Here is a 17,853-nt window from a genome sequence, read left to right as displayed (position 1 = left end):
TTCTGCTTAAACCCCCAGGCAGGCTGACAAAATAGCAGGGCCCTTGGCTTCATTTTAAGGAAGGGAAGTAAAAGGCAATAGCTTGATTAGCAAAAGAGAGAAATTGGTTATACCTACAGCACTGTGATTCAATTACAACAGACTTTTACAATGAGGCTTGCAGTGCTGAGGACATAATATTAGGAAGTAGCATTAATACTATTTGTGTTTTTTGAGGTTATACTTCTTCTGCATATTCCAGCTTAGCCTTGCAAAAAGAAATAAACTTTGTACGCAGCAAGACCAAGCCATAACACATGCCAAAGGACAGTATTTGGAGGGGGTTAGAACAGGCATTACAGAAGTGGTCTTTTGGTAAAAACTGAAATGCTAAATATTATTATATGGATCAGAGGAGATTCTGTTTTAAAGTGCTAGAATCTCATTTGAAAAGGACTACAAGGTAAAATTCTGGGGGACTATTCCCAGCAATTGGAAAGTAAGTCCTTCACCTGCAATTTGTCTTCAAGAATAAATGTTAAACTGGTCTATTAAAATAAAGGAATAAGTAATTAAAATGTTGGGGGGTTAAAATTTTTTTAAATTATTATGAAATAAGTATTCAAAAACTATCAAAATCAAAAATCTGCAAATCATAATAATCATAAAAGTGTCTATGGGCTTTTCTACAATTAAGGGAAACACTCCTTAATATTTTTTATTATTTGATATAAGAGTAGTTTGTTTTAACGGATAAGTGATTCTACAACAAAATCTAGTATATGATATAGAATTTTACCCAAACATGCAATTAAATGTGTCTCATCAATTCACACTGAAATTCACCCAGAAAATCTCAGATGGTGTGAAGCAAGTGTCTCTATGTACCTCATAAAGGATTTCATTGCTGTGTTAGGAGAACTGAAGGCCTTTGGACCCTTTTGCCCGAGCAGGCTGGTTGTTTCAGCCTAAAGCTGAGGCATGAGTTAGATTCTAGTATCCACAGTACAGGCTTAAATTATGTTTATTTACTCCACTTGCTTGTGATCCAAGTTTGAACTTGGTTTATTCAATGGAAGGAAATTTAGTAGGAAGGTTATATTATGCTGGTTGCATCTGCAACTCCTTTTCAATTATGCAGCACACCTTGTAATCACATCTCAACTGTCGCAAACACCAGATATTTGTAGTCTGTGTGTGCTTAGGTGGTTCCTGTGCAGAAACTGCGATACCTGGGGAAAAAAGGGGTAATTGGTGCCCACCTGTTTCTCATCACATTAAGATTCAGGACCATGTGTGAAATACATAGCTCCTGAACTGGGAACTGGTTGGAGAGATTAAACAACATGGATGAACAAAGACACCATCTTCTGAATGCCAAACTCAAGGTCAAAACCAGATTTATGCCTGTTACTCTAACAAAAATAAACACATGCAACAGATTACTTTGTAGAATGCCTCATAAACACTGATTTATACTACTGGAATCACACATAAAGCATCTGTGCCATGCTCATCAAATGCTTCTTCCAATATTTTGATTGGCAATTACATCTAATTGCAGAAATCCACAGATAAAATCTCAGACCAATAAACACCTGCAAGCCTTAGAAAGGTACAGAATAGCCATAAATACACAAATCCTAACACCAATTCTATTTTAAGTTAACAATAGTGTTCTTAATGCACTTCTGACTTCAAAAAGAATTTGATGAAGGCTTTAAAATGCAAAGAGCAAAATACAGAGTTAAGAAAAAATGTGGCCTTCAATTGGGAGAATATAAGCCTGACTTCTTGCATACATTACTGACAATATTTAAGCTAGTAATTTCAGTGGTTTGTACGTGACAGCTTTAGAAGCATCTCAAGATATTGTTTTTCATCTAAAAGGAGAAAAAAATTGAGGAAATAAAAATGAAAGACTCATCAAATGGTTTATGTTAGAGGGATTAAAGATCATCTGGTTTCCAACTCCCATGGGCAGGGACACCTTCCACTCAACCACGTTGCTCAAAGCCCCATCCAACCTGGCCCTGAACACTTCCAGGGATTGGGCATCTACAGCTTCTCTGGGCAAACTGTTCCGGTGCCTCACCACCCTCACAGTAAAGAATTTCTTTCTAATATATGATCTAAATCTACCCCCTTTCAGTTTAAAGCCACTACCCTTTGTTCTATGTCCTAACCTAAAAGAAGAGTAAGTGCTATAGCTAAGTATAATTCCCCTCCCTTGCCACAACATACCTCTCTTTTCTACATACTTAACTGTATTTTTCCCTAGTATTCAATCACCATCATTTATAAAAGATAAAGAGACACCACTTCATTCTAGCATTAGATGCTTTCAGGTAATCCCAACACCTTATCTGAGCAGTATGAGTCCCACCAATTATTATACTAATGTATAATTTTCCTCACTTTCAGAATAGAAAAAGTTTATTGCCCTTATTCATGCCAACCAACCAGTGAAGCTACTCCAGAATTAGTATATTATTCAATATGATCTACACTCTTTCAAAAAAACAACTGCATCCTTGTAGAGAATATTTTATAAGAGAAGTAGCACCTGCATCTTAAAAGAACATTGAGTAGTATCCCTGATCTAGATAGTCATAATAATAGTTTCACAACAATTTTTTTTAAACTGATTTGCTGCTTGTAGAATGTTAAGTAGTTTCTCCTGCAAAAAGCCAATCCGCTTACTGCATTTTCTGTGCCAGCATTTTTGCTCAGTTTGTCAGGAGAGTTAATTGACATTCCAAAATGCCTGTACTTTATTAAAATAACAACGGAAATATGGAACACTTTCCTCCTGAGATTCTGCAGTTTACTCAGAAGGAGAGACCACAGATTTATTGGAAGACTCTAATCTGGTGAATGCCAATGGAGAAACTCAGAGACAAAAATAAATTTTGCCCAAAGTAATTTGTTCTTGTAATTTATACACTGATCTAGCAAGAGAAAAAAAATTCTAGCCATTCTATATTCTCAGTGTAAACTTCAATTTTCCTTTCTACTAAGTGATTTTAGCTTCTTTCATGTAAATCACCGCTGGGATGTCATGTTTAGTATCAGTAAAGATTTCACTTTTACTAATAAAGTAAAATTACTAGTATAACTTTGTATTTTTAAACATAATCTCAACTTCAGACCAAAAGAAAATTCAGCATCAACCTTCAGCCATACTACTGCAATCACCACTTACATTGCAAAGGCTTCAGCAAGAGCATGTACTGTAGTAGCTGCTGTAGTATTATGCATGACAGATTGCCACTCTAAATTAACAAACTTCATGAACTATAGTTACTTCCTTTGTAGAAAAACTGATTTAAATTCAGTGAAAGATACAAATGAGCCTCTGGCTGAAGCCCAAGAGCCAACTTTACTGTGAATCCCCAGCTGTTATTTTACAATCATAATGCTGAAGCCATAATTACCAATTCCAGTACAGGATGCTAACTTGTTCAGCTGCTTCCATTATAAGAATTCTACTTGTGAGTTTTCTTTGTCCTAATCTGACCCATGGATTTCACCGGCACTAGTTTGAAGTTCTTGCTAGTGTTTATTTCCTACTGAATTTCCAACAAAAAAATCCCTTCCCCTTTGTGTCTATGAGACACAAATAATGCACCACAGAGCAATATACTAGTTTGCTGTTTTAAGGCTTTCCTTCTTTAATGTAAGGTCTTCATATAGTTTGGACATTTAGCCTTGAATAACCTACACACTTAGTTACCACCTAAAATTTTTTTCTTGAAATTTAATTATAAGGCTTTTTTAAAAATATCACATTTTAGTGAACCAACAGAGTCTAATCAAAAGTGAGTTTTAAAAATTAACTTCATATAACTTGTTAAAGATGAGAAGTTAGGTAATTCATTTATTTGAAATTTGAACATATCATAATAGCTTGAGATTAAAGGAAGTCACTCATACACTTGGTAATGAAAAGAATCTAAATTGTTTGTCTTTGTGCAATTATTTCCTGAGGATGCCCTTCAAGTCAACGAGGCTTTCAACTAATGTTAGCATTACTAATCACTCTTGGATGGAGGCCCGTGTCAAAACATAGTCCTTGTTGTGGTACAATCAATGCTTCAATTTAATTTCTTCAAATAATAAATTTCCAGCATCTTTGGAGTAACAACGTTAGCAAAGACTAGAGAATTTAATCCATAAGATGATGCAATGTGGTATTTCTTTTGCATCTAAAAAGGAAAATGACTGTTCTACCTGCCTCTTTTTAAAGAGGAATTGAATTAACCATGTATTGAAGATCTGTAAGCAAAAAAATAGAACTGATTTCTTGCACTGCCTAAAAAGAGAAAGAGAAAAAGATATTTTTTGTTCCAAAATGTTTTAGTAATTTGTACTATTTCATTAAAATGCTTGTAACACTTCTAGCATCTCTTTACCCTCTCTACCTTATTTTAACTTGATACTTCCCCATTACAGATAATGCTGTGGCCACATTGTCTCCTAAAACTGATGGAAGTTCAGCAGGTTTCCTGAGAAATTGATCTGACAGCACAAAACTCCGTGAAGTTCTAGTAGTCATTGAGGGAGGGATTTCAGAACTGTATAAAGGAGATGGAAGTTTATGTCACAGCACCAGATGGACAGGAAATTCCTTCAGGGAATGGTAAAAATCAAACAAAAATTTCTCTGTGAGTGCATATTCAGACCAGAAAATTTCATTCCTGGAGAAAAGTTCTTTCTGAAACTAGAGGTTACACCATGACGTATTTCTTATAACAGCAAAGGCTGTAAAGTACAAAATCAAAAAGCATGCTTGCTATCTGGAATAAAACAGTCCAGCTCTTAAGACTGACCAAGCAAGTCACACAAAAAATGTTGCTTATTATGAAGCAGCAAAATTCAATTCTTTCTGAAAGCAAGAAAATACAAAGCTCATTATGAGTGGGAGAGGGACAGTATTTTAAATGAAATCCTTATTATATTTGCTTGTAGTGGCTATCAGGAGCTGTAATGGAATAAGCAATTTCTCCCTTTAAGAGAGCAATGGTGTCCTAATAAGACACTGTCATGATTATTATGCTATAACTTATCCTTTGAATTTTACTCCAGCTAGTTGAGATGAGACTCATTTTTTTCATGTTAAACTTTGAAATATTCATTAATTTTCTCTATTAGGACATCAGACACAAAATTGTGTGCAGTGTCCCAAAATGTTGACTATTTCCTTACAGTTGCAAGGCAATTTTCTTTCCTTGCTCAGGGTTACATTTATTCTTCCTGGTAGAGAAATTTTGAGAATATTAGTAGGGGAAAAAAACCCACACCAACAATCCTTGTTCTAACACAATACAGTCTGACAAATTACTTAAATAGGTAGAAGAATTATTTTTTCTAAACTGTCTCATAAAACTCTGGGAGTAAGCTTCTATAACTTTGTCACATATGTCATCAAAACAAAAATTCATTCAGAACTTCATGGCTCTGATCAGTAACAAGCAGACTTTAGGTTCAGGGTATTTGGCGAATTTTATTGATAATTTCTTTTTGTAGATTATGAAGGACTTGAGCACTTTATATGATTTCATTACAAAAGTTTTTAAAGTGAGAAACATCAGGCAAGACAAAAAGTATTCCGAAATCAAAAGTGACTGAGCAAAAAAAGATTGTAACAACTCTGTTTTATTTTAAGATTAAAAAAATAGATATATAATGGATAAAAATAATCTTGTCAGTTAACTCGCATTTCTGGAATTTACACAGTCAACCTTTAGGACACCTATTTCTGTTTCAGAATAAATACCTTGAGAATCTTTCTTCTATTCATTTTCAAAGTGTTATCTTTGAAGTTGTGATTTGATCATTACCCTCAATACTTTGGAGATTCATCTGATATGAAGCAGGAAAAGAAAAAAGAGTGTTATTCATAATGAGTTGGGAATAATTAAAATTTTGAACAGTTAAAACTGCAATGCTTTCATTATTTTTATTGTTCTCTTTTGCTTCTAAAAATTACTTGTTTGTATACTCCTCCTCCTAGTTATGTATCACATACAATCTTGCTGAGATTGCACTGTGAATGTCCAGGTCATTTATGAAGAAATTAAACACCACTGTCCTCAGTACTGACCATGACTATACCATGAGGAACTGGCCTCCACTGGTCACAGTCCTAGGAACCCAACAGTTTAGCCAGTTTTCACATCACTTCACTGTTCTTTTAGACTGTACATCATCAATTTGTCTAAGAATATATGAGGGGAGATTAAAGGCAAGGTATTAGTTGTGCTCATCCACCAAGCATGACACTTTGTTGTAGAAGGCTGTCAGCTTGGGCAGGCATGGTCTCCCCTTCAGAAATCCATGCTAACAACTTCCAACATCGACTTATAATTTTATTACATGGATATTCTTAGCTTTTAATACACTGAGTCTTTGGATATGAGGGATCTCCTAACTTGAGACACACCCTATTTACAATGGTTTTTGTGAAATTTGTCTTTGCCTACCAAAGGCCTAAAAAGTGAGGATATTGCACAGCCCAACTTGTAAGAAATACATTTCCAATTATCTCAGCAGCCCTCTAGTCAGGGCTAAAAACTATCAGTATTTTGGGAAGATGAAATTATGCTAATGTATTTTGTTTGTGTTTAATATTTTCTATGCATATTTTTCTGCCACAATGACTCCCATTTTTCCTTCTTTGTTTTACCTTTGCATCCGTAGTCCTAAAGTTTATACATAGGAGCAAAAACTAAAGTGTTCCTCATTATAAAATGGGATGCAAAGTATAAATGTTCTCCAAGTAGAAATATAAGCAAATTCATGCACAAAGGGATAAAGACAAAGAGATTTTTCCCCTTTTCAAGTCAATTGCAAGGGATCTGCTTTTACTTTATTGTGTTGGATCAAATTTTCTATGGTTTTTTAACTATACAGGATTTCTTTAATTGCTTAGCCTGTGTAAACTGCAACTAAATTATTTCAAAGGTGTTCAGGAAATAAAAGGTCATTCCTCAGCATAAGATGCCCATGTAAAGTGATCTAAATACACTTTACATGAGGATCAGATACAAAACATTATGAACATCAAACTGAAATGTCACATGGTTTCATTGAAATTTTCCCCAGCAAAACACAGATGTATTACATGAAAAAAGTACTTGGAAAACTGAAAATGCAATTGAAGCCAACAACAACCACCAACCATTAGAAAAATAGTTCCAACTTCAATAACTTTCCCACATCCATCTGAAGGAGTGTTCCCAAATCAAATTCAGTTCCTCAGGCTGGCATAAAATTGGGTGGATATAGGCCACTCATGACTTTATTCATGAACCATAATCAACCAAAGAAAAACTCTTGGGTAATAGTAACTCAGATTTTTCAGTGTAAAAAGCAGAGATCCTCCTTGACTGAGCAACAAGTCACACCAATAATAACAGGAGTAGAGGCTGACATGAAAAAAATGATGTGTTCAAAAGACAGAGTTGTTCAACTGGATGTTCCCCAGACAGATTCCACTGAAGTATAGCAAATCAAGGACAAAATCATGAATCATGGAAGTTCTTATCAGCTGTCAGCAAAGATCGAGCAAAGCCAACTCAATTTCAGAGTGGAAGTCCCTCCAGAGACCACCAACAAATATAGGAGTGACTTGTCCTTTGGCAAAGCTTGTGATTAAGAAAACCTTATATCTTGTTCATACCAATAAAAGTGACACTATTGGAACTACATCGTGTTGAGAGCCAAAATTACTTAAGGAGTCCTTTATGACTGTCCTAGTTCTTGAAACCAGGACAATGCCATAATAGTGACTTTATCCTTAGTGACAGGTGAGTGATCCCAAAGGGCAAAGCTTGAAGAAAAGGTATCAGAAAAATGAACTGGGAAGCATTTCAAGTTTTATCTGAGTGTATTGTGACATGTAGATACAGAACCAAGTATTGCATTTCATCCTTTGCTACAACAGTGGCAGATTCTTAGTTACCTTTGTGATTTTTTTGATATTACAAAAAAAGCACGCAATGACATCTCCTAAATGGAGCTTCTCTGATACCTATATACCTCACTAGTGCTAATATTGCATGATTCTGACTGCATGGCAGTGGGGTGTCTCACAGAGCAGAAAAGAGAGTGGATATAGCAAATCTGGCCTTGAAATGTTGGGGAAACATGTCTGAGTGGAATGTGAGGGAATATGCTCTTCCTACCCAACTCCAGAATCAACAAAAACCACATCCTTTCAGGCCCTTAGAGGAAAGTATGAGCATCTTGAAAGAAGGGAAGACTTTGGAAACTACAGCCCTGTCAATCTCACATCAGTTCCCATTAAGATTGTGGAGGAGAGGCCATTACGAAGCAGACAAGGAAAGAAGGCAATTGGGAAAAAATGAGCACGGGGTTAGGAAAAGGCAATGAGCACCTGATTTGCTGGTCTTGCAAAAAGAGAAGACTGTCTCAATGCACAAGAAGAGTGTATGTCCTTCCTCAACTTCATAAAGGTTTTGATATGATGTCCTTTTTGATGTGATCTCCTACACTGCATCTTTAGAACTTGATCAAAGAGCAAAGCTCAACAAAGACATTGTCTCAGAAAAAGAATCTGAGGTACTCACAAAGGAACCCAGGGCCCAAATATAAACCTAAATATATGCAATGATATGGCTGGAATTAGCAAAGATTAATTCTATTTTGATGATTATATACACTCAGAGAAACAGTGATGGAAGAAATATACAGTAGATTTGCTTTTGTCAAGATTCATCCAGGTTTGGAAAGATAACAATGAAAAATAAAGCTCTCTAAATACTTACAAGGACATTCAGTCTCTAGACTGAGGTCTGGAGAAAAAAATACCTGAAAAAAAGTCTGGAGAAAAAAATACCTGAAAAAAGTCCTGCTTTGAACCCCACTTAAAATTTCTTAATTCATATACAATCACATATTCTAAAATACAAGATACACAGAGAGTTTTCAGAGTTTCCCATATTCAGTTAGAAGTTCATATATATTCATTATTTCTTGTTTTCTTGACATTTTCCCAAAGACTTTTAACTAATTATTAAATTCTGTGTTCTCTAAGGATATCACTGGAAAACACATTTTAATTTCAGAGAATGCATTTTTAACCTTATTAATTTTGAAAAAACCCCAAAGTAATCCTCTCTGCTTTAAGGGACAATCAGTTACTTCTTTCTGTGTAATGGAAACAATTGAACAAAAAGAAAACTGGATTTTCTTCAGTCCTTAAGAACTGCATGTGCAAATGAAACTGATTAATAAATCAAGGAACACATTCTCAAGAAAACACCACAAACCGCTTTTATTGTTATAAAACAAGCTAAAAAGGCTGTACCTTGATTCCATTCAAAAGTGCACTAGTATGGGTGCAGTAGCATGATATAAAAACATTTAATTAAGAAGAACTGAAATATTGAAATAATTCAGGATGTTGCATTATGTGTTATTTGATTTCATGTGTCGCATTAATGGTACACTATAAAGAATGCAGTTTGCACCATATCAATGCAAATGACATAAACATGGGAAATAAAACATGGTCTAGATGAAATTTACTGGTTTCAGACTAGCAATTTGGTCAAAAGTATACAGCTAGACCATTCATAGTCACAATGTAACTCTCTGTAAAATTCAATTCATAGAGTATACATGCCCTGGTTTTGGGGATATAAAGATATCAATTCAGGATCAAATGAGCCCTTATCTTCTCAGGTTCTGATGCATCATTTCAAGTTCTGACATGCAGTGAAGCCATCTGATGAAAATACAGAAGTTTCTTCTCTGTGTAAGCATAGTATTGGGTACAGGGAGGGACCCATAGTTCTGCGGACACCACTAACTGGATAGGGTAAAAAGAGGAGCAGGGCTAGGGAAGCAGCACACTGAGTAGCCTTCTCATTTACACAACTTCTACAGAAAGAAAATATTCATTTTAGTCAAGACCCAGATTTTTTTCACTACTACCTTGGGATGGAAAATTTTACACTATCAGAAGAAAATATCACTAGAAGTTTTCTTTTGTTTTAAGAATTCACATACATTTGTTCCCCAACTGACTTGAATCTGAGGATTTCAGCATTTACTTTGAATAGTCAAGGTTTCAATGGAGCAACCACAAGATAAAAGGCCGTTTTTCAACCTGAACACAAAGTTCAATATCATTCTCCTGATAAAAACAGCATAAAGTCTGTATTTAACACTGCATAAATTATATTATTTGGGCATCCATGTATGCAGCAGGCAAGTGGTGATTTCAGCATCTGTAACCATATGTGAAGTTTACACTAGCAAATCTAGCCACTCTCAGACAAATTGCAGCTCAGCAAGCTTAAATTGAGCTCAGCTCAATTTAAGTCTGCAAAAAAGAGAGCTCAGCTCAGCATACCTACTCAACACACTGCTGGGCACTCTTACTAGCAGTAATTCATTCTCAGAATCAGAGGTGAACGCTGCTCTCTCAGTGAACATTTTTATCACCTTCAGATCCAGCTAACTAAAAGACAGCACCAGCAAACATGCAAGAATTCCAGTCACGGCTCTTAGCCATAGCACGGCACACCTGCTGCTGTACCTCACTGCCAATGGCATTGTCCTTCCCACCTCACTCTGCTCTGTGCTGCAGTGGGAGAGCAGGGAAGGTCTGACCTCCTAAGAGCCTGACATGGAGGTCCCTCAGAGGCCATTCCACAAACCATGCTCCCCAGTACAGAGGAAAGATCCTCGTCCTTCAAAGTTACTACTGAATATGTTACAAGTCATGTCAAGAGGTAATCAATGTCACTTCAATGGATGTGTTCTTTAATAGGGGAATGAGTAAATTGGCTTAGAGAACTAACTCTCCTCCTAGAAAATAAGCAATGACTTGTCAATTTCACAGAATATTTTAACTCCAGTATACATCAGACTTAAATCATTATTGCTTCCATGGAAAAGGTAGACAAAAGCATTCCAGTCTGCATCACCCAAAGTGAACACTGATAGTTGTTGAGCAGGACAGCTGCTCAGAAACCACTGTCAGTATTGACTAGGTTTATAATGACTGTGGTGAGTGCTCAGAAAACCTAGCTTACTTTTAGATTTCTATAGCACTGTGGTCACTATTGTAAGTGCCGAAACAGCTAATGTCACATGCAGGTGCTATAGAGCTGAAGAAACATGCTGCAGAGACATTACAAAAACCTACTGCTAAGCTGAATACAGTTCCAGAGGTTTCTTTCATCATTCTCTCATAGCATTCACATTTGCATACACAAATTACTGAGCTTTAGCACAACTACTGAGCAAGTTGGCAAAAGACTGGAAAGTGAACCTAGGTCACAAGTGCTGCAAGATGAGAATAAAACCTGTGTAAATACCACTTTTTTTTATATAGGTGGCACGTGTCTTAAAGTTAATGCATATAAGTAGACCTGGAACACCAAAAATATTTTACTTATTTTGTCCAATTAACGATCAACTCCATCTTCCGCTGGTTTAAGAACATTTACTGACAAGTATCTGTTTTTCATAAGCCTCACGGGACTAGTGCAACCTTATGTTAGGCATCTGGCAGATTCTGCACCCCTTTCTTTGCAATAATTACATTTGTATGCATTTCTTTCTGAGATTTGGTAACAGCTAAATGAAATCAGGACCCTATCCGAGTCTCATTACCATTGCTTAAAATACGAGTTTCCATCTTCACCTTAACAGAACCAATGTCCTGCAATATGAAGAACTGGGCAAACAAATATTCCAAATCATAACTCTCATATACAGTAACAGGACATGGAACAGTAATACACATGGTCCACTCACAAAAATGAAATGGGAAAAACACACACATCATGACTAATGTTCTGCAGCCTTGAAGGAAAACTATGCTCTCTACGAGGTTACTTAAATATTATAAAAGTTTCCTTTACCTAGGACAATACGTAGGACAATACTGCTAGTCTGTTAAAAATTGAAAGATCTTGGCTTTGCAGAAAGAGAGGGTGAAGAGTCTACCTCAAGGATTTATTAACACAAGAGTGAGCTAATTAAGAGAAAAGAGAAACTGTCATGATCTCATTTATGGGTGTACTCAAGACTTTATCTTATATATGTAGAAGTGAGATTTAAACAGACAAAATTTTCCACAAAGGCATTTAGGGTCAACATACTTGTGACTTCTGTAAAATATTGCAGTATGCACATTAAAATTCTTTGCAGATGATTGACTGAAAACCAATTTAACATTCTTCTCTGATCATAGGTAATCACTTGCATGGTAAAAAGAAGATTTTTCCAGTATTTAATTTTTTTTTAAATTCATTGACAATGTTAATATAAACAGCATAACTGAATCAAAACATAAGAGTTAAAATGAGCTACACTGAATTTCTTAGTACATAACATCTTGGTTTTCTCTCTTCCTCTGTAATAACCTGATGCTATATGATAATTGCATTTAAACAACATTTAAAAGCGTTTGCTTTGAAAAATTAAATCCTAGAGAAATTACAGAGTATAGCAAGATTTTGTCTACCTAATGAGCAAAATAAACCCCAAAAACATTAAAATTAAAAACATAATGAAAAAGAAAAGGAAATCATGATAGCTAGTGACAGAAAGAACAAAACCATTCCTTATTTCCCTGCATTTTGCACTTATCACTACTCTTGTTTTTCTGGACTTCACATCAAATGAGAGTCAAATGTTCCATTCCCAGTGTTGAGGTCATTTGAAGTATAAAATATACATGCTTTGAATCTCCTTTCTTTAGGATAAAACATTTCTTTTAAGAGGCAAGCAAGGTTTCAGAAAAAAAAAATAATTTCTGACATGAAGGAAACTTTCACTGTTAAGGCATTCTCAAAGCAAACCTCTACTGATTGCTAATCCAGGAGGTGTAAGAATTAAACTTTGTAGTTTGAGACTGAAGAGATCAATTTATATTAGCTGCAAATTAAGAAATAAAGATGAAAAACACCTACCTTTCGGGAATGGATTTCTTTCACATATAGTGGAAGTAGAAATTCAGATATTCCTTCAAGTCGTATTCCTTTTTTAGTGACTCTCAAATTTCCCATTCCATCCTACAATCAATAATATATATATATATTCACTTCAGGAAATAACCTTATCCAGAACAAGCTAAAAAGAACACAGTAGTTGGCCTAACCCCTAAAAATAATGAGTGATGTTCCATTGTCCCCAGCTCTCCACATGATCTTGGGCAGGAGGTAGATGGGCACATTTATAGCCAAAGCTTCACCTAGGACTAAGGTATTTAACTGTGCAACCTGATGGTGACCTGACTACATTATTTCATCAGGCTGCACCTAATGGCCAGGGTAAAACAGTAGATCGTCATTGTTCCCTGTGTAGAGGTGAAACTAGATCCTGAATTTTATAATTGTCCAGTAAAAAAACTAGTTAATTATATATATATATATATACATAAAAAAAATTTGGTAAAACAATTTATTAATTGTTATATCTTGAATGCAGTATTTTTGCTTTTCCCAGTAATTAAAATACATAAGAAAATACCATGCAGGAAGAAAGAAAATAGTTTTTAGTAGTTGCTTGTCACTACTAAGAGCATGATGCTGATGAACAACTTCAAAAATGCTGAGGGTTATTTTTGATTGCTTGTCTTTATTTATCAGACTAGAAATACGAAAGGTGACATTGTAAAAGTCTGGATGAAACAAGCAAACATGATTCGATGTTCAATAAGATATAAGCATAGAAAAGTGGCATAATAAGGCTTCAGCTGTATTCTTACAGGAAAAAAACAATGAAGCATGCTCGATACACAAGAGACAAAATCAGTTTGCACACTGATAGAAATTGAAGACTTTTTATCCCTAGAATTTTGTTACTATATTACTGATAAAAAAATAATTTTTCACTATACAGCCAGTGGGATTCAACTTGATCCACTTAAATGTGAAATAAGCAAATTTAATCTAATTGCTAATTACACATTTGAAAGCCATTGTTGATTCTAGTGTACTGGAAAAATGAGAATTTGCGCTTTTGCTCTGCGGGCTGAACTGTGAAACAAGTAACCTCTGCCTACTGGGTAAACAGCTAGGTAACAGTCCTTGACTGCTATAGCTGAATTGTCAAATAATGCTTCTTAAGAGAGTGATGTTATATGTTAAAGTATTTATCTTAAATCAAGTAATGTTTATACAAACAATTTCACATATACAACCCCAGGTATTTGTAGGCTTTCTAAAAAAAAGTGCAATATGAAACTGTAATGCCTGTTTTTTAAAAGGAACTAAAATAAAAAGTTTGCTTTGGAATTGTGCAATCTGCATTAACAGGAATTAATTCTCAATTTGATCAATCTTATAGTAATAGAATATAAAATTTTAATAGGAAAGGTCACCTGAGAAAATACAGCAACCATGCTATAGTTTTTGACAGTGAATAAATATTCAACAAGAATTAGGTACTGATTTATTGATTTGGATATAAGCCCACTTTCTAACAGAAAAGGCAAATTCAATATTTTGTTGTATCTGCTTCTGTGGAATGTTTGTAACCAATACACATAAAATAATATTCGCAATAAAAATGGGGGAGGAGGGAAAAGGAGGAAGTGAAAAATAAACACAATATACGCAAAAACATAAAGTCAAGATTTCAGAAAACTAGAAATGCTGAAATTAAAGTTGTCTAGGAAACTTCCATCTGCTCTATCTTGCAAGTATGTGCAGGATAAAATTCTACAATTATATGTAATATTTACACCCCTGAATCTCAGCTAACTACACACCAGGTTGGCACTAACTTCAGTCAGCAGCAACTCACTATTTTGCTTTCACCTCGTTATTCTCTTTGCTCCTCATTTACTGCACTCTGTTAAAACTCTGCTTTAAAAATAGTACTGTCAGTTTTCTTCTTGACTTTTGTTTTCATAAGTGTTTATTACTGAAGTTATACATTTCTTCACAACTATTAATTAATTTTCAAAATAGTTTCAGTAACTTTATATTGTGGTACTGTTCTTATGTTACTGATAGAGACCCAAAGAACAAAAATCAATTTTCTCACCATTTTTTGATATTTATCCTATTTTCTCTGTTTATTTCAGTTTATTTCAGTTAATTTGTATAGCCAGATTAAACTGTCAGAGTCTCAGAAACAAAGTAATGATAGAGTTTACTGTACCCATAAGGACTTTCACTTTTCTGAGTGACATTTCTAAGTACTCACTCTTTAGTCCTTCAGCAATGAGATATTCTTTCAGCTGAGTCCAATAGATTGAATGCAGACAGACTCCGCACAGACAGAAGCACTATAGCTTAAGTAAAATTACATTGTTCAACACAAGAAGACAGGTACTACATTCTGGAGCTTAAGTCACAAAAGGTGCTATAAAACTGGAAAATTTACTGGTGACTGTAACCTCAATTGCTTGATAAGTGTGATAATCTTCTAGACAATAACTTCCTGAAGTGTGTAATGACTGACATGAAATAAGGTTGAATACTAAAATAAATAGTCTGACATGTACTACATGCTTAATGAAGACTACCCCATTCAAAGAATTAGTTTCCAGTACAATTTTTCATCAATAACTCCCCATCAAGTTTAAACAGGGGTTGGAATAAGAAGTTTCTTGTTTCATTGAGTTAGAATTATGCTGTTACAGAGAATAATTCAAGGGTTTTCAAAAGTAACACAACTTGGTCAAAAAATTATTAATATTAAAAAAGATTATTCAGAGGAAGGTCCTTCTGCTTATTTCAGAAATAAACTCCATAAAGTTCAGGTTTTCCAGGCACCTAATACTCAGATTATCCAATTGGTGTGATTTGATTTTATTCAAGTGCAAAAATAGAGTTGAATGAACTATTCCAGTACTTTCTTAAGATAAGTAAATGCCATGTTCAGGTACTAGGACTGACTGAGATGGAGGTCTTATTTCCTCATAGCAGCTGGTATGGTATCGTGCTTTGGATTTTTGGCTAAAACAGTGCTCATAACACACATTGGTATGTTATGCTTTGGCTATTGCTGAACTGTGCTTCCACAGTGTCAAGCCTTTCTCATTTTTCCCCCACCTCTGACCCCCAATAAGTAGGGTGGGTATGGCCCAGGAGCTGAGAAGGAACACAGCCAAGCCAAATGACACCAAGTGGCCAAAGGGATATTCCATAACTGTAACACTATGCTCAGCAAGAAAAAGTGGTTGTAGAGAAAGAAGGGGGGTGGAGGCATGGAGGGCCAGAGAGAACAAGGATTGTCTTTGGAAGTGGCCACTGCTTGGAGACAGACTGGGCATCAATCTGTTTGTGGTAGGTTGTGATTGCTTTTGCATCACTTTATTTCCTCTTTATTATTATTTAATATTTATTATTTTTCTCTTTCTTATGCCATGCACAACTTCCCATTTTTCTAATTTAATAATATGAAACAAACTAACTGTGAGCCTTTTTTACTTACATTGCTCTTTTCCCTACCTAAGTAACTAAGAAAAATAAACCCTTAACTTTACATCTGTAGATGTCTTATAGAGATTGTAAAAAAAATAAAAAATCACTATCAATATTTTATTGTATTCTTAGAGTGCATCACATTTCAGTTATTAAAACCAGAAATTCAAATAAGCACCTATTAAAACAGGAAAACCCAAACATTTATTTTATGCTGTTTGTCTTACAACTGCAGCAACCTAGGAAGAGTTTCACTGACTTTGAGCACTACGTTAAAGTCAATGAAGTATAGTAAACTATACTTGCTATAAATCTCTGAAAATGAGAGTTTAACTTTGAATCAGAGCATAAAATAATCCCCCCCAAAAAAAAATATTCTGGGAGCCAAACCAAAAATACTGACATTCAGAGCTTTTTCAAGCTTTGATCTGCTTATAAACTGGCAGAAATTAATGTTCTTCAACGAACCTGTAAATGGTACATAAGAAAGCTAGAAGTAAATTCACACTGTCTTTAAACAGGCAGGATGATCTTTTAAAAGATCAAGTTATTTTCTCACAATGTGCTGAGAATTCTACAATGGTGTATTACTTATACAGCGTGTATTATTTCTGCCCAATAAACTATTACAGTAGCATGTTCTATGATAACTGAAAAGAGAAAGTATATGCTAGAGCTATGAACACTTCTCAACAAGTCAGGAAGTTGGCTAAAACTACAATCTAGTGTAGCCTATCCACAATCTAAACTACTACAACTAGTCCTGGACTACATGTATTGCTGTCTAATGCAACAGGTAGTGTTGTGCTTTCTATTGTTGCAGGCTCTCTCTCATTTTTCCTTTTTTTTTTTTTTTTCTCATTGAATTATTTAAACACTAAAGAATACTAAGAGACATCCTCAGAAAGTTTGCTGATGACACAAAGCTAGGAGGAGTGGACAGTACCGCAGAGAGCTGTGCAGCCCTTCAGAAGGGCCTCAACAGGCTGGAGAGATGGGCAGAAGGGAAATTCAATGAGGGAAAGTGCAGGGTCCTGTACCTGGGGAGGAATAACCCCCTGCACCAGCACAGGCTGGGGACTGGCCTGCTGGGAAGCAGCTCTGCAGAGAAGGACCTGGGGGTCCTGGTGGACAACAAGCTGTCCATGAGACATTTGAGTGTGGATGTGCTTATTGAGTATTGAGTGTGGATGTGCTTATTTTATCCCCATAGATCGCACAGTTTATTTAATCCACTTCCCTGTGTTTGAGTCCTGGTTGTAATTTCAGCACAAAATCTTGAAGATAATTCAGTCATGCTGAAAATTTAATCATATATTACTCTTTTATTTTTCAAATAAATGATTGCCTGACTTCAGAAAGAACAATGAAAAATTGATACAGAAGGACAATAAACAAATATGCACTCTACAGAAGCACTCGATGTTGTCTATAAAAGTGTAAAAAATATTTA

At 35.2% G+C, this 17,853-nt stretch overlaps 1 protein-coding gene across 1 annotated transcript in view; it reads right to left on the bottom strand.

Annotated features, from left to right (window-relative positions):
* SGCZ (sarcoglycan zeta) overlaps nucleotides 1-17,853 on the bottom strand; it is a 187,394-nt gene that overhangs the window by 91,486 nt on the left and 78,055 nt on the right. Inside the window, exon 2 of the mRNA XM_085058881.1 lies at nucleotides 12,936-13,037. Coding sequence (XP_084915007.1) covers nucleotides 12,936-13,037 — 102 coding nt within the window. The remainder of the gene's footprint in view (nucleotides 1-12,935; nucleotides 13,038-17,853) is intronic.

The sequence above is a fragment of the Lichenostomus cassidix genome, chromosome 4 (assembly GCF_008360975.1).
Source record: "Lichenostomus cassidix isolate B80296 chromosome 4, HeHo_3.0, whole genome shotgun sequence".
Classification (NCBI taxonomy): domain Eukaryota; kingdom Metazoa; phylum Chordata; class Aves; order Passeriformes; family Meliphagidae; genus Lichenostomus; species Lichenostomus cassidix.
This window is presented reverse-complemented; position numbering and strand designations above follow the sequence as displayed.